At 43.7% G+C, this 18,099-nt stretch overlaps 1 protein-coding gene across 13 annotated transcripts in view; it reads left to right on the forward strand.

Annotated features, from left to right (window-relative positions):
• The window catches only part of ADD1 (adducin 1), a 109,564-nt gene that overhangs the window by 37,096 nt on the left and 54,369 nt on the right, over positions 1 to 18,099 (forward strand). For all 13 annotated transcript variants that reach the window (XR_013220098.1, XR_013220096.1, XR_013220099.1 and 10 more), the window contains exons 2-3: positions 14,979 to 15,192; positions 16,937 to 17,099. Coding sequence is in view for 9 of the 13 variants with exons in the window: in XM_077280036.1 (XP_077136151.1) it covers positions 14,998 to 15,192; positions 16,937 to 17,099 (358 nt within the window). In the remaining 4 variants the exon portion in view is untranslated. The remainder of the gene's footprint in view (positions 1 to 14,978; positions 15,193 to 16,936; positions 17,100 to 18,099) is intronic.

Raw genomic sequence — 18,099 nt, forward strand, 5'->3', positions numbered from 1 at the left:
CTCACCGGACAGGTAAAATCCAATCCTTTATTGCAGCATGGATAAACTTAGCAGGGAGGGGAGTGGAGGATGACGGACGACGGCCGTTATCCTCCACTCCCCTCCCTGCTAAGTTTATCCATGCTGCAATAAAGGATTGGATTTTACCTGCCCGGTGAGTGCGTTCCTCTCTTCTTAGGCTGGAGTCACACATGGCGTAAGACAATACGCCACGTATTATACGTCCGTACTACGGCCGTAATACGGAGAAATGTTCCCAAAATATTGATCCGTAGGCAGGGTGTGTCAGCGTATTTTGCGCATGGCATCCTCCGTATGTAATCCGTATGGCATCCGTACTGCGCGATTTTTGCACAGGCTTGCAAAACCGACATCTAATGGATTTATGTGCTCAAATGTTAGGGAAAACATATATACAGTATATATATATATATATATATGTCATTGAGACACATATATATATATTCTGTATTTAGATTTCATTCAGCGCGATATCTGTGAACAGCCGGTAATTCAATTGCCGGCTTTTCATTTCTCCTGCACAAACCCGACAGGATATGAGACATGGTTTACATACAGTAAACCATCTCATATCCCTTTTTTTTTTGCATATTCCACATTACTAATGTTAGTAGTGTGTATGTGCAAAATTTCAGCGCTGTAGCTGCTGAAATAAAGGGTTAAATGGCGGAAAAAATTGGCGTGGGCTCCCGCGCAATTTTCTCCGCCAGAGCGGTAAAGCCAGTGACTGAGGGCAGATATTAATAGCCAGGAGAGGGTCCATGGTTATTGGCCCCCCCGTGGCTAAAAACATCTGCCCCCAGCCACCCCAGAAAAGGCACATCTGGAAGATGCGCCTATTCTGGCACTTGGCCACTCTCTTCCCACTCCCTGTAGCGGTGGGATATGGGGTAATGAAGGGTTAATGCCACCTTGCTATTGGAAGGTGACATTAAGCCAGATTAATGATGGAGAGGCGTCAATTATGACACCTATCCATTATTAATCCAATTGTAGGAAAGGGTTAAAAAACACACACACACATGATTGAAAAGTATTTTAATGAAATAAACACAGCGGTTGTTGTAATAATTTATTGCTCTCTCAAATCCATTTGCAGTCCCTCGCTTGGCAACATAATAAACGCACAAAATACATACCTTCTGCTGTCAGATCAGGTCCCACGATGTAATCCATCTGACGGGGTTAACTAATATTACAGGCAGGAGCCCTGCAATAATGCAGCTGTGCTCCCTGCTTGTAATTCCCCTGCGAATGAATGAAATGTAGGTCATTGACCTACATTTCATTCATTCGCGGTGAGGCGCCCTCTGGTGGATGTTCTCATGAACTGCAGCCTGGGAACTTTTTCCCACGCTCCAGGTCATATGAGGACATCCACCAGGGGGCGCATCACCGCGAATGAATGAAATGTAGGTCAATGACCTACATTTCATTCATTCGCAGGGGAATTACAAGCACGGAGCACAGCTGCATTATAGCAGGGCTCCTGCTTGTAATATTAGTTAACCCCTTCAGATGGATTACATCGTTGGACCTGACAGTACATCAGAAGGTATGTATCTTGTGCGTTTATTATGTTGCCAAGCGAGGGACTGCAAATGGATTTGAGAGAGCAATAAATTATTACAACAACCGCTGTGTTTATTTCATTAAAATACTTTTCAATCATGTGTGTGTGTGTTTTTTAACCCTTTCCTACAATTGGATTAATAATGGATAGGTGTCATAATTGACGCCTCTCCATCATTAATCTGGCTTAATGTCACCTTCCAATAGCAAGGTGGCATTAACCCTTCATTACCCCATATCCCACCGCTACAGGGAGTGGGAAGAGAGTGGCCAAGTGCCAGAATAGGCGCATCTTCCAGATGTGCCTTTTCTGGGGTGGCTGGGGGCAGATGTTTTTAGCCACGGGGGGGCCAATAACCATGGACCCTCTCCTGGCTATTAATATCTGCCCTCAGTCACTGGCTTTACCGCTCTGGCGGAGAAAATTGCGCGGGAGCCCACGCCAATTTTTTCCGCCATTTAACCCTTTATTTCAGCAGCTACAGCGCTGAAATTTTGCACATACACACTACTAACATTAGTAATGTGGAATATGCAAAAAAAAGGGGATATGAGATGGTTTACTGTATGTAAACCATGTCTCATATCCTGTCGGGTTTGTGCAGGAGAAATGAAAAGCCGGCAATTGAATTACCGACTTTTCACTAACAGCGCTGCGTATTTCTCGCAGGTCACACTGCTGGTCCGTGTGGAATCCGTATTTTTCTCGCCCCCATAGACTTTCATTGGCGATTTTTTTGCGCAGTACGCTGACAAACGCAGCATGCTGCGATTTTGTACGGCCGTAGAAAGCCGTATAATACTGAACCGTAATATACGGCTAATAGGAGCAGCCCCATTGAGAATAATTGTGCCGTATGTTATGCGAGTTTTACGGACGTAGTTTCTGCACTCTTACGTCCGTAAAACTCGCATGTGTGACCCCGGCCTTATACATTTGGATATTTATCGTCTTGTTTTCCTTGGATACTGCACGACTGGAGCTGCCGTGTGGGACTCTCAGCATTATTTTGACTGTTATGCTAGGTGGTTAGTTTGGCTGCAGCTGTGCGGAGGTGATCTTTTTTCTTTTTCTCTGGATATATTGTGTGTGTGTGTGTGTGTGTGTTTGTTTTTTTATTTAATTTTTTTGGGGGGGGTCCCATGATATTGTCTCAACCCCACTTGGAGTTAACCCTACTTGTCTCATTTGTCAGCAGTGTGTGATTGTGGCGGCAACTAAGGCTACTTTCACACTAGCGTCGTTTGGCCTCCGTTGCAATGTTTCTTTTTGGAGAAAAAACGCATCCTGACTTGCATTAGCGACGCATTGCGACGGATTGCCACACGTCGCATCCGTCGTGCGACGGATGTGTCGTGCTTTGGCGGGCCGTCGGCACAAAAAAACGCTACATGTAACTTTTTTTTGTGCCGACGGTCTGCCATTTCCGACCGCTCATGCGCGGCCGCAACTCCGCCCCCTCCTCCCCGCACTCCACAATGGGGCAGCGGATGCGTTGAAAAAATGCATCCGCTGCCCCCGTTGTGCGGCGCTTGCACAGTATGCGTCGGTACGTCGGGACGACGCAACGCGACGGCCCCGTACCGATGCTAGTGTGAAAGTAGCCTAATGCTTTTATTTGTAATTTATTATTGGTAGGGTGTATAATATGCACTTGGCAGCTTTGTGCATTTTGCAAAACTGAGTCAAAATAACATTGTAGCACAATCTCTACCTCTTAACAGACGGTTTGGAAAACTATGCTGAAATCCTGTTCCTTTTGGCTTCCAACCATGGTGTGTATTATGGTAACCAATGAGTTAAATTTTGGTCTCATCTGACCAGGCTATAGTCTCCCAGTATTTCACAGTCTTGTCTAAATGTTGAGAAACTTTAAATGTGCTTGAACATGCTTGTTGTTCAGCTATTTTTTTTTTTATTATGCATTGCTTATATAGTGCTATCATATTCCACAACGCTCTAGATGCATTATTATTGCTGTCTCCATTGGGGCTCACAATCTAGATTCCCTATCAGGAGGTCTTTAGAGTGTTGTTGGAAACCGGAGGAAACGCACACAAACACGGGGAGAACATACAAACTCCTTACAGATGTTGTACTTGGTGCGATTTGAGGCCAGGACCCCAGCGCTGCAATGCTAACCACTGATCCACTGTGCTGCCCTAGCATGGAGGCTGAGAGCATTACTTGTAGTTTTTGATAAAACACTTGTACTTGCTAATTCCAGGTGTTCTGTAGCTCTTCACAGGTGGGCTCTTGGACAACTCTTCGGATAATTCTTTTCACTCTTGCGGGAGAGCACCTGGTTGTGGCCGGTTTATGGTGAAATGATGTTCTTTCCACTTCTGGATTATGGCCCCAACAGTGCTCAATGGTACCTTCAGTAGTTAAGAAATTCTTCTTAAACCAATGCCATCAGTATATTTTGCAGCAATAAGGTTGTGAAGGTCTTGAGACAGCTCAGTGGTTTTATCCCTCATGAGATGTTTCTTGTGTGGCACCTTGGTAATGACACCTTTTTATAGACCATCATTTGAACAAGCTGATTATTATTTGTCACTAAGTGGCAAGATTACCTTCTAGTTAATGAAATTTCAGCTGGTGTCATGACTTTTTGCACCTCTTTCTTTAGGTGTTCAATACTATTTCCCTGTGCCATTTCTTGTTACATATAATTTATGGACCTTTGTGGTTTGGTTTCTTTGCCTGTGTGGATTGGATGGATTGTTATCGACATTGGGTGAGTATTGCATGTCAATAGCAGCTTTTAAGAAATACATTTACTTAAAAAATGGGTGACTTGTTTAATGCTTATTTCACCCACTGTGTGTGTATGTATGTATGTATGTGTGTATGTATGTATACAATATGTGTGTATATCTTCTACACTTCTCCAACCCTCTAAAATATCCCTTTCAAGCTCTAATGAAAAGGATGCTTAGTCCTGTTCGGGTGAATGGGAGTCACAGCCCAACTCTGTCAAATGGGTTAAATATCAATGGGTCTCAACTGGAGGGCCAGAGGTGCAGGAATGGCATGAGGAAGGTAATGGCAGTGATTTGTGAGCCATGTGTATAGTAGTATAGAAAGGGTCATGTGCATCACTGGGGTTACTTAAGTGTAGATACTTGTGAAGAAACGGAGGGAAGGAGCTGAGCACAAAGTATGGCATGGCTTATCACAGAGGGATGTCAGACATCTAGTCCATTTAATCTAGCACTACCTACCAAATCCTGATACCCACAGATCTCCACATTACCCAGTGTCCGATAATAATTAGACTGTAGGAGCGGAAGTGGTTTAGAGCTCCTTGAATGGAGTTCCTACCTTATGTGATCTTAGCACAGCGCTGCAGCATGTATTTACTAGCCACATAACCAAAATAGCCGAAATCCCTTGTGATGTGATCCAGGCTGCAGCTGTCACTGCACAGGGGACACAGGAATGACCACGTAAGCCGGTGCACTGCCCTGAGCCGCTGCCACCCCACCGCCGCAGGGGCATGCAAGGAGATACAGGGGAACCAAGTTTATAGAAAGTGGTAAACAAACTGGAATTAGTTTCTGTACAAAAAGCGGGAAGTGCCATAGATTTCAAAGTACATCCTGAATTTAAGAAATCTGCTAGTAAATAAATCTGTCAAAGAAAAAAGTTGACTATATTGTCATCCATACAGTGTAACGTGCTCACTGTTACGGTGGTATATAAAACTCCAAAAAAAAGTTGTTTTTTTCCTGGATTGAATCCATAGTTTAACATGGTTAATGTTTAGTGATGAGCGAATATACTCGTTACTCGAGATTTCCAGAGCACGCTCGGGGGTCCTCCGAGTATTTTTTTTTAGTGCTCGGAATTTTAGTTTTTGTTGCCGCAGCTGAATGATTTACATCTGATAGCAGCATTATTATTATTATTATTATTATGAGTACATGTGGGGATTGCCTGGTTTGCTAGGGAGTCCTCACATGTAATCAAGCAGGCTAACAGATGTAAATCTTTCAGCTGCGGCAACAAAAACTAAATCTCCGAGCGCTAAAAAATACTCGGAGGACACCTGAGCGTGCTCGGGAAATCTCGAGTAATGAGTATATTCACTCAATGTTACATTAAGGTGGTAAATAAAACTGCAAGAAAAGTATTAAAAAAAAAAAAGTTAAAAAAATAAATAAATGGATTCAGTAGTCATTTGAACAGTTTAACCTGCTTTGTGTAAAATTATGGAAGTTTAACATTTTTAAAAACCGCTTGGCCTGCTGCAGTTGATCAATTTTTTTTTTTATTTTTTTTTTGCTCATTAAGAAAATTTAGTTTCAATTAATCAAGGCAACTTGGTTTCCAGAGACCTAGCCATTAGAAAATGCATAAGGGACGGGGAGATGGAAGTGCTGCTGATGGTGCTCGCTCATCCCTAATAAATATAGATTTTTGTGTGTGTGTGTCATGTATGCACGCACTAAATACTGTCTAGTATATATCTCCAATTATGGATCAGTTTTATATTTCTGTGAATAGTGTAGTTCACCTTTTCTATGGGGGTGAAATAATTTGGAAAGGGGCGAAGTGGCTGACAGTGGAAGTCTTTGTGCATTCATGCTGGGGATGAGGCTTTCTGACGGGGACATCTGACTTTTCGCTTGGTATTTAGCGGGTCAGAGTTCGGCGCTTACACGCACTGTTTACTGCGGGAGGCAGTAAGTACACGTGAGAAGATTAAGGAGATGTTTGGGGACTTGGAGCAGCTGTCGGGGCAGGAAGCAGAGATGCTGTAAGGCATGGACAGAGATGTGGGGCTCCTGTGAAGTGTGGATCACTAATGAGCAGAGTGTTATCAGGGGAATGTGCTCCATTAAGGTCTGACCCGTTGGGGCAGAATTATTACTGGACATCCCCTGCTTAATCAGAAAATAAACCTGTGTGTACTTGCATTGTTCCAGCAGTGTGGACCCTGCTGTATCCCTTTGGGTGACATGACATATATCCCTTCGGGTGACATGACATTGTGATGGGGAATAGCAGCGTCTGCGTGGTTGGAATTAGAGGAGTATACATCCTTCATCACTTTTTTTTTTTTTTTTTCTTTTCCTTTTTGGATCCATTTCTGACTATGGCTCAGAAAACTAGAACACATTTGTTGGCGACCGCATCAGATTTATCACATTTCTGCCCATGGTGTATCACTTTTGGTGGTTTTCTTGGACTTTCATGTTTTTCCACCTATGGACTGGTCTATCTTTTCATACCAATATGTTTTAATAGAATGACGACACCCGCCAATGATAAATTTGGCACATTTTAGACAAACTGTTCAGTAATGTGTAATAACACGTATGTTGTGTGGTAGGTTCCTACGGCATTTCTTTTGCAGAAATTGAGGCACGTTTTGCTTAATCTCTCATTTTCCCTAACGAATAAATACCATGGGGTCCTCTCATCGGAGACCTGGACTCTGTAGAGGTTCTTCCTCATCTCTCTGTGTACAATGATGTATACATGAGTGCAGGTGCCATAAAGCCATGTACATTGTGGCAGGAGAAGGTCTCACGCTGGTACCTTGTCCCTGATCATCTTATGGGAATGGTACCTTGAATTTTATCCGTTTGCATGAAGGTTGGGGCAGCTAAACGGAATCCCATTTTCCTGTGGTCTTTTTACCACTTTATCCAGAACATCTGTTTTCACTTTTCACTAATCGTTCTGGAAGAATGAGAAAATGGCGAAATGATTGCTTTTGTAGAAGAAACCCAATGACATAATGGCTGAAGAATATTGACTTTTTTGTGATTTGTCTGCAGGAGGCCAGAGTATTGTATTGCATTTTGATACGATCTTTCATTATAAATGCCATCTGCGTTGGGAGACTCGGTGGCGGTGTGACCAATCCGGCACTGCCCAAGACTTTGTTCTGCTATGACAGAGTGGGTCCACACATTAGCGGAGTCATCTGAAAGGACCGATTTTGCGCTTAACTGATCATTGGCCGTTACAGTGGAATGGATGATCTTAAATTTTGACTCATGATGACCAGCGAATGCTTAGAGCATGTTGTGTTTTTTGGGGGTGGCAAATAGAAAAAATGTTGTACTGGCCAACGTGGCCTGAGATGTATTTGGGGCTCCTAAACGATTGTTCTGACTGACCAACCGTTTTTTGTCCCATTTTCAGATAAATGGGTATGGGGACCTTAAAACTGGGGTCTAAGGACTAACGTTTCTCCTTGTGGAGAGTGACAATCCAAGCCTGGCATGTCAGTGAATAGCAGGTTTTTTTAATGAAATGGACATAAAACTTAACTATTACTAGAATCCTTTTTTTAAAAAGTGCTAACATTTAGTGAAAACAAGGTGCTAGTGCAGATGCCAACAAGATAAACATGTATAAAAACACAAAAAATGCTCTCACTACCACAGTCTCCAATCCAAAATTCTTATTGGATGGTACAAGTTGTTTTTTAACCAGTATGGGGTGTACAGAAACAGGAGATTTGCCCCTCAATTCTCCTGATATCATTAGTCACTTTAACCTTCTGTACCTCAGTCCCTATCTGATACCTAGATATTTATACCCACTATAAATACATTCAAAACGTGATGTCTAGGGGCTGACCTTTTAATACCCCTCATATGTACAGGCAATCATCTTGGTTTGTATGCTTAATCTCTTAGTGGTAGTATATAAGTAACAATATGCCCGTACAGAAACACAGGATATATATTCCTCAAAGCGCGTCTCTCATACGCATAACTGCAATGAAACCATGCCCCCTTCCATCCGAGGATCTCCCATGGTGCACATTTACATAGCCTGCCTACAGCAGTTAATACATAATTCCAATGTTTTTATACTCCTCTATCATCGCATGGTCAATTTCCAGCCCGATGTAGATCAAGAGCACATAGACCTTCATGCGGCTCCTAGGTTCCTCCGCATATTCTATTGCAGGTCATGCTGATTAGAAAATGTCTCCCAACGTGTTTCATCTAGTGTCGAATCATCAGGGGATCAAGACATATTGAGCATTTGCTCTCGTGCGTTCATCTTACCGACCTTATAATGTCTGCCCGCCGGAATTCAAAGACGCGTGCTTCCAGACGCCGCGGGCTTCACTCCGGTATGTTGAAGCGCGTGCACTATGCAGTAGCGCGCACATTACTCCCGGTTACAGAGGCAATCACGCCCCGTACCGTAACGTCACATCCGGTTTGCGAGCGCTTCTCCAAGCGCATCGCTCCTATATGATAGTATGTATAGTGCGCGATACACATAGGGGTACGGATTATGGTTGCATCTCCCACGATACAACCCTACATATGCCCCCTTTTTTAAAAAAAACATTTTGGAAAGAAGAGACTTCTTTCCAGAGCTCTGATATGTTCAGATTTCAATATCTCTTGCATATGTTATACCCCTGTGGATGGAGGCTGGTTTAGAGTTTCAGACTAATGTACCCCCACAGCAAAGTGTATATACAATCGGAACTGATCAATATGTGCCGTCTATTTGGTGGTACCTACATTTTGTGACACAGCGGGCCTCCTATATTATAAGAGGGATACACAAGGGTGCAGCTATCAAAATCCCTATATAAGCCCTCACTACACTTTCTCCTACCTACCGCGGAGGTTGGCACCCTACACCTGCGCAATGGCGCCCCCACTCAACGGCGGCTGTCCCTGTTACAGGAGCCCTAATAACCCTACTACCTATAGGAAGGAAGAAAAGTTAAGATGGTCATTCAGACCTAGTGGTGTCATAGTTTTCAAACGGAATATCCACTTGCTCTCTTTTTGCAAGATGCTCCTGTCCCAAACCCCTCCCCTCTGGGGCCGATGCACTCTGTCAATCCCCATGAAATTGACAACCTTGAGATTCCCTAGGTGTACCCTATTGATATGGTTGGCCACAGGGGTGTCTCTTTTATTCACAGTATCTCTGTGGTGCTCGCTCACCCTTCTTCTCGCAGCACTTTACAATTAAGCGGGGACATGTACAAACAATAAATTCAGTACGAGTTAAGACAATTTAAACAGTGACATTAGGAGTGAGGTCCCTGCTCGCAAGCTTACAATCTACAAGGAAATGGGGGGACACAATAGGTGAAAAGTGCTTGTTATTTCAGGTCTGGCAATTATAATACATAGGGATTTTCATACAAAGCTGCATGATCCGGTCATCAGTCCATGTGTTTAAGTGCAATAGTCAAGTATCAAGTGCAGTTAATCGTGTGCATGGAGGGTGTGGAGACAGATGAATAGTAGGGTGCAGATTCAGAATAATATTTGGATGGAGGGAACAGGGCAAAGTTAGTTTACTGAGTAGTTGATGTGGTAGGCTTGTTTGAAGAGATGGGTTTTTAAAGCGTGCTTGAATAGGTCGGGGCTAGGTATCAGTCTGATCGTCTGGGGAAGTGCATTCCAGAGAGCTGGCGCAGCATGAGAGAAGTCTTGGAGACGGAGGTGCGAGGTTCGGATTACGGGGAATGTTAGCCTTAGGTCATTTGTAGAACCGAGGGCACGTATAGGGTGATAGAGATGAGGGGATATATAAGGTGGTGCAGAACTGTGGAGAGCTTTGTGGGTGAGACAGATGAGTTTATACTGAACCCTGTAGCGAATGGGTAGCCAGTGTAATGACTGGCACAAGATGGAGGCATCGGTGAAGCGGCTGGACAGAAATCTGACTCTGGCTGCAGCATTCAAGATGGATTGGAGAGAAGAAAGTTTGGTAAGGGGGAGACCGATTAGAAAAGAGTTGCAGTAGTCCAGACGAGAATGAATAAGAGTGACAGTAAGAGTCTTAGCAGTTTCAACAGTGAGAAAAAGTCGGATTCTGGAGATGTTTTTAAGATACAGGTGACAAGAGCGAGTGAGTGATCGGATGTAGGGAGTAAAGGAAAGTTCGGAGTCGAATATGAACCCAACACAGCGGGCATGCTGCTTGGGAGTTATGGTTGAACCCTTCAGGGTAATTTTGATGTTGGGTAGAGTGATGTTAGTAGAAGGGAGAAACACGAGAAGTTCCGTTTTGGAGAGATTTAGTTTCAGGTAGAGGGAGGACATGATGTTAGAGACAGCAGACAGACAATCCTTGGTATTTTGAATTAGGGTAGGGGTGATGTCGGGGGAAGAAGTGTATAATTGGGTGTCATCAGCATAGAGATGATACTGGAACCCAAATCTGCTGATTGTTTGTCCAATAGGGGCCATGTAAAGAGAGAAGAGGAGGGGGCCTAGGACTGAGCCCTGTGGAACCCCGATAGTACGGGGACGAGGAGAGGAAGAGGAGCCGGCAAAAGATACAGTGAAGGAGCGGTCAGAGAGGTAGGAGGAGAACCAGGAGAGGGCTGTGTCCTTGAGGCCTATGGAGCGGAGCATAGTGAGAAAGAACTGGTGATCCACAGTGTCAAATGCGGCAGAGAGATCCAGGAGAATCAGCAGAGAGCAATGACCTTTGGATTTGGCTGTTATTAGATCATTAGAGACTTTAGTGAAGGCAGTTTCAGTGGAGTGTAAAGAGTGGAAACCAGATTGTATGGGGTCAAGAAGAGAGTTATCCGAGAGATAACGGATTAGACTGGAGTGGACCAAGCGTTCCAGGAGTTTGGAGATGAAGGAAAGGTTAGAGACAGGTCTGTAGTTAGCAGTGCAGTTCTCGTCCGGGGATGGCTTTTTAAGTAAAGGGGTTATGATGGCATGTTTAAATGAGGAGGGAAAGATACCTGAAGAAAGAGAGAGGTTAAATATTTTAGTCAGGTGAGTGGTGACCACTGGTGAGAGAGACTGCAGGATATGTGAAGGAATGGGGTCACTGTTGCAGGTTGTAGACCGAGCAGAAGCGAGGAGCTTGGAGACTTCTTCTTCTGAAACAGGCTCAAAGATGTCTAGTGAGCTTGAGGTGCGGCAGGGAAGGGGATCCAGGCACTGAGGAGATTGCGCTGAGATATCCTGATGGATGTGGTTGATTTTTTTCTAAGAAATAAGTGGCCAGATCCTCACCGCTGAGGTTGGTGATGGGGGCCTGTACTTTAGGTTTCAGGAGGGAGTTTAAGGTTTCAAAAAGTCGTTTTGGGTTGTTGGATAGTGAGGTGATGAGGGTGGTGAAGTAGGATTGTTTGGCCAGATAAAGGGCAGAGTTATAGGTTTTGAGCATGAACTTATAGTGGATGAAGTCTTCTGCTAAGAGAGATTTTCTCCACTGCCGCTCTGCACACCTTGAGCAACGCTGCAGGAAGCGTGTTTGCATAGTGTGCCAGGGCTGCCGTTGTCTGTGTCGGGTCTTTCTGCGTGTAGAAGGTGCTGCTTCATCTAGGGCATTCTTCAGTGTATTATTGAGGTGTGACAATGCTAAGTCTGGACAGGAGAGGGAGGAGATGGGGGCTAGAGATGTGTGGAGATTGTCCACAAGCTGCTGTGTATTAATGGTACGTGTATTCCGATAAGTGTGGTAAGTGGGGGTGTCCCAGGTGAGGAGACAATTCTTGACAGAAGGAAAGAAGGTTGTGGTCCGAGAGCAGGAGAGGGGAGTTCATAAAATCGTGCAGCGAGCCGGGACGGGAGAAGACCAGGTCCAGAGTATTCCCGTCCTCATGCATAGGAGAATTAGTAAACTGTGAGAGGCCGAATGAAGAAGTTAGAGAAAGAAGATGAATGGCAGATTGGGAGAGGGGATCATTGATGGGGATGTTGAAGTCTCCCATGATGAGGGCGGGGATGTCACCGGATAGAAAGTGAGTAAGCCAGGTGGCAAAGTGGTCTAGAAACTGGCGGGAGGAGCCTGGAGGGCGATAAATAACCGCCACTCGCAAGGAGAAGGGCTTAAAGAGTCTGACGGCGTGGACTTCAAAGGAAGGAAATGTGAGTGAGGGAACCGGGTGACATTATAAGGTCGGTAAGATGAACGCACGAGAGCAAATGCTCAATATGTCTTGATCCCCTGATGATTCGACACTAGATGAAACGCGTTGGGAGACATTTTCTAATCAGCATGACCTGCAATAGAATATGCGGAGGAACCTAGGAGCCGCATGAAGGTCTATGTGCTCTCGATCTACATCGGGCTGGAAGTTGACCATGCGATGATAGAGGAGTATAAAAACATTGGAATTACTGTATGTATTAACTGCTGTAGGCAGGCTATGTAAATGTGCACCATGGGAGATCCTCGGATGGAAGGTGTTTCTGTACACCCCATACTGGTTAAAAAACAACTTGTACCATCCAATAAGAATTTTGGATTGGAGACTGTGGTAGTGAGAGCATTTTTTGTGTTTTTATACATGTTTATCTTGTTGGCGTCTGCACTAGCACCTTGTTTTCACTAAATGTTAGCACATTTTTAAAAAAGGATTCTAGTAATAGTTAAGTTTTATGTCCATTTCATTGAAAAAACCTGCTATTCTTTATAAGTAATTATCCTAGTTTTTGCAAGAAGTAGAGCTTTGCTTGTGATTGACATATCAGAGTGAGGAGACTTATACGCCATGCATGCTCCTCTGGGGAAATTAAATATGCAAATTGCCTCTTCAGCGAGGAAGAGAACATGAGCTCTAGCCCTATGTATTGGAAGTAGCCATCCAAAAAGTTCAATATCTACTTTTTAACAAGCCTTGCCATGTGACTTGGGATGAAGAAATGCAGGTGTGATGTCAGGCAAAGTGTACAGTGCTGATGTCAATGAGTCCTAAGAGTAATAGATAAGGTAATAAAAACTAAGCTGTACTCTCCTCTCCTGGCCTTTTGCAAGATTTCTCATCCTCTAAGACAGACATATTGGACATTTTACATCTTGGCCTCCTGTGATGATTGAGGACCTGGAAAGGGAGGCTTGGAAGTGCCGGGATCGGCGTGCGGCAGCCGCTCTTTGCCTGCTGGGTTGAGTGTGTATTTGGGGGAAAATCTGCAAAACGAGCGATTCGCTGACAACTGCTAAAGGTGTATAGCATTATGCACCCGTGCACCCACTATAGCTGTAATATCACTGGATTTTCCCCAAATCGGTAGAATATTTGGGGTCTTTTTCCCTCCCACCCAAGTGCTGTATTAATGCAGTAGCACGGAGTGTTCATCTTCACGTCAGACGTGACCTTTATTTCGTAGTTGTAATGCAATTTTCCCCCTCGTTCCAGTAAAGTGTGTTCTGCATGAGAAAGCCCTTTAATTACTTCAATTTATATTTAATAAAATGTCCTTGTAATAGAGTACAATTATCTTCTCCTCCTTTTAAAGCTGATCCTTTTAAGTTGCCATGGAGTGTACGCTGCCTTCATATATTGAGATGGTGGAGAGGTCCCTCTGTGCCGGATGAGTCGGCGATGGGCTCAGTGACTATAGTCGGTGTATGCAGCTCCGGGGGGGATGACAGCAGGGTCCTGGTGGCCTATGTAAAGAATAGCATTTATAACAAGAATCAGTGTACTGTACCATATACATAAAATAGATTATTTTTTTTGTTTGTTTGCTTCCCGGGGGCAGTTTTTGGCAGACATGGCCAAGCTTGGGGCATATGTTCATGGACACGTTTGGCAAAGAGTGGAGCTGCAGTGTTATGTGAAATGATCATTACGGAGATAATTACATTTTTTGCTAATTGAACGGACGGTTCACTTCCTTCCATTATGGCGTCTCCACTTATTGAACCTTTTAGAAAATAAAAAGGCCCGAGATCTGTAACATAAGCGCCAAACTTTGGCTACTGCGCTAACATCGTAGCCCAGTGCACTGTTGTCTTCATAACATTCATTCACTTTCACACTTTGCAACTTCTTACCACTTCTGGCAATCTTTAGCTCAAGGATCGCCAACTTTAATATGGGTACAGTGGTGCAAATCACTTCATAGGTCCACCCCATGTGTATGTAAGAGGTGTCGGCAGGATGGCACGGGAGGTTTTTCATCTTGGGCTTTGCTACAGATAAACATTAAAATGGTAAAAACTGAAATGGCTTTTTTTGCAATAAAATAAAGCTGTAGGATGCCTGTATTTTAGCATAATTAAGGTATTAAAAGTAAAAACTCGATCTTATCTGCTGTAAATTGCCATCTGATGGTGGCCTTCAGGTCCCGTTACATGTTAGATGAAAGTTGGTGGGAGCGGCCGATCATCTGATGTGTGTGAGGTCCTCCTAACGCTTCCGTACTCGATCGTTTTGTTTTCAGGGGAGATGTTGTCCAGGAGGGTCTTTCTCCTCTCCCAACAAATAACCCTTTGGCCGAGCCCCAGTGCTTCTGCAGTCTTCCGTGTATAAAGTTTGGCCCACATATATATCGTGTTGCCAGCTGTAATTGTAACGGAAACATGCAATTTTTGTATGCATATAATCAAATCCTATGACGATATTTTTTTTACTTATGCAAATAATATATGGTATTTCTTTTGTGTCTTCATCCAGGGCCTGATAAAGTCAAACTATGAATGGTGATTCCAATGCAGGGGTGGTGACTTCACCACCCCCAACAAATGCTCCCCATAAAGAGAAGTATTTTGACCGTGTGGACGAGAACAACCCAGAATACTTGAGAGAGAGGAACATGGCACCGGACCTTCGTCAGGACTTCAATATGATGGAGCAGAAGAAGAGGGTGTCCATGATCCTTCAGAGCCCGGTGAGTAAGACAGTCTGAATCGCGTCACTTCAGGGAACCTCATTGACATTACTGTCGCCAGGACACTGTGTAGCTGCGAATAAATCTGGAATCTGAGGCATTTTAATTAAAGTGATTGATCGCCTGCAGGTCCCGGGCAGCAGCGTGACATTTACTACACTCTCATTAAATGTTGGTGCATGAAGTCCGATTTGATCTGTGCAGAAATCAGCCCAGAAAGGGCTCACTACTACTTCAATTAAACACACCAAGGTTTTAGAGCTTTTCTAAATTGTAATGCGATTATTGGATGTTTTGGTGTATATACAGGTTAGCCTTATGGGCCCAACTTTGCATTTGTACTGCAAACTTCCCACAGCAAAATTGACACTTTTACAAAACGCTGCAAAAAAATGTTTTTTGAAACCACACATTGGGTAGGGATCCACTACCAGAGAGCAAAGCGCTCACTTAATACGGCGAGAGCTGCACATGCGTACCGCCATCCCATTCCAGGGATCCACTACCAGAGAGCAAAGTGCTCACTTAATACAGCGGGAGCTGCACATGGGTGCTGCCAATCCATCCTTTGTAGAATTCCTAGTAATGGCGTCTTAGCCAATCTCTGCTTTCTGAGGCCGTCCCATGGGGAATGAATGGCAAAGCACATGTATGCATGCACATGAGGCATTTCGGAGCTCTGTTCTTTACAGTCGCACCTCAATAGATCCGCAAGCTATGGATGTGATTAGGTAGTGGCTCACTTCTGGAAATGACCCTCTAAAAGGATATTCCAGCTCCTCTACCTTCTGGTGAGGTGAGGGGCCCATGACGTCAGTCTACTGATTTTCCCCCACCCCTTCAAAAAAAAAAAAACTTGTTGCATTAAAATCTGTTTTGTTTTTTGTTTTGCTTCTTTTCTTACATTGTTTTTACTTGAGCTTTTTACCCATTCATTTGAATGGATGAAAATCACTGCAAAAAATACTGAAAGAACTGACCGCTACGTCTTGGCAAAAGTCGCAACTGGGACTCAGAATAAGCGTTTAAAGAAAACCGCATCGTGTGCATGAGATTTCAGAAATTTCATTAAATGTGTTGCTATTGTAAAACGCTGCCTATTTCATGCACAGAGTACACTGCCTAAAATGCGCTGGGAATAAATTCTTCAAAAATGCCATGTGTGAACATACCCTTAAGCAGCTCTTGAAAGTGAATGGTCAGCGCAGGAGAAACAAAAAAAAAATCTGATCGTTATGTTACATAATTCCTTACCCAATAAATCCACTCATTTCCCCAAGAGTTGTTCAGTGAAAGTTAGGCTATGTTCTCATGTCCAGTAATCACCCGTTAGAACAGATCCAGCAGTAATCTGTTGGCAAAAAAGTTGTGCAAACACAGCTTTTCAGTCCGTTTTTAAATAACTGGTCTCTTTTGCATCCGTTTTTCTTTAGCATTGAAGTCTAGGATCGTTAATTTAGCCATCCATTTGGTTTTTTCCATGGGTAAAGAATTAGTTTTTTGCTTGCTGGATCCACTTTTTTAACAAACTGATCCTACTACTGGATCCAGTAAGCAAAAAGAATGGAACGGTTACTGGATCCTGTAAGCAAAAATACCCTGATCCTTTTGCTAATGAAAAAAAACGGATGGCTAATTAACAGATCCATGTGAGTCTATGCAGGGTACCCTAAAACTCTCTATAGAGGAAGACTTTTTGTGTTTTTGTTTTTTTTTTTTGCCACTGAGCTTATTTATTTTTCAGGCATTTTGTGATGAACTGGAAACGATGATCCAAGACCAGCTGAAGAAAGGAAAAAACCCAACTGGTCTGCTGGCTCTACAACAGATAGCAGACTTCATGACTACAACGGTACCAAGTGTTTACCCATCAGCTCCGCAAGGCGGGATGGCGGCATTAAACCTGAGTAAGTGCACCATACTGTTGCGCTGAAAAAGCATGAGGGGTGGGTGTAATAATATATTGTAATCCGTGTTGGAGAACTGCGTAATTTGTGTTATGGGAACAACTGCGTTTGCTCACTGTGGGAACAAAACCTAAAAGTAAAACAAATTGTTTGATTGGCCATCAATATCTGACCAGTGGGGGCCAAATTTGATAATTCATCTTCATAAATTTACATTAATCTATATTTCGCAGCTTCATAGTTTCGATAGCAACTGGGCGGCTTTGTCCCCAATTCAAGTGGCCCCTTCAATCCTCTGATTCTGGTGGCTTTCAAAGAGTGAGATCCGCAGCCGTGTGCTGTAGATTCTCACCAAAGGATAGTCCTAATCCACAGCCATGTGATGTCGATGGTCTCACCAAAGGATATACAAATGAAGTTGCACTCTGTAGTGCATGTAGACATGGAATATATGAAACATGAATAGCAATGCTGCTCTGGATAATGAGAAAAATTGAGACTCTTCGCACATAATTTGGCCAATTCATGTATGCCCAGCCTCCAATGACAAGGTGGTCGCAAACTGCCTGAAACCTACGTGTCTAGTGTGAATACCTCTCACCAAAGGATAGTCCTAATCCACAGCCGTGTGCTATAGATGGCCTCGCCAAAGGATAGTCCTAATCCACAGCCGTGTGCTGTAGATGGCCTTGCCATAGGATAGTCCTAATCCACAGCCGTGTGCTGTAGATGGCCTTGCCATAGGATAGTCCTAATCCACAGCCGTGTGCTGTAGATGGCCTCGCCAAAGGATAATCCCAACCTCTATAACTTCTGGAATAGGCTGTGAACTTGATTTGTCTTGAACTTTCATGACTGATTTTTAGGGTTTGGGGATTTTTTTTTCCATCTTTTCCTCCCTTTCTTCCAAGAGTCTTAACTCTTTTTTTCCGTCCACATAGCCGTATGAGAGCTTGTTTTTTGCCGGACAAGTTGTAGTTTTGAATTACACTATTCATTC

The sequence above is a fragment of the Ranitomeya variabilis genome, chromosome 1, assembly GCF_051348905.1.
Source record: "Ranitomeya variabilis isolate aRanVar5 chromosome 1, aRanVar5.hap1, whole genome shotgun sequence".
In the NCBI taxonomy this organism is placed as follows: Eukaryota; Metazoa; Chordata; class Amphibia; order Anura; family Dendrobatidae; genus Ranitomeya; species Ranitomeya variabilis.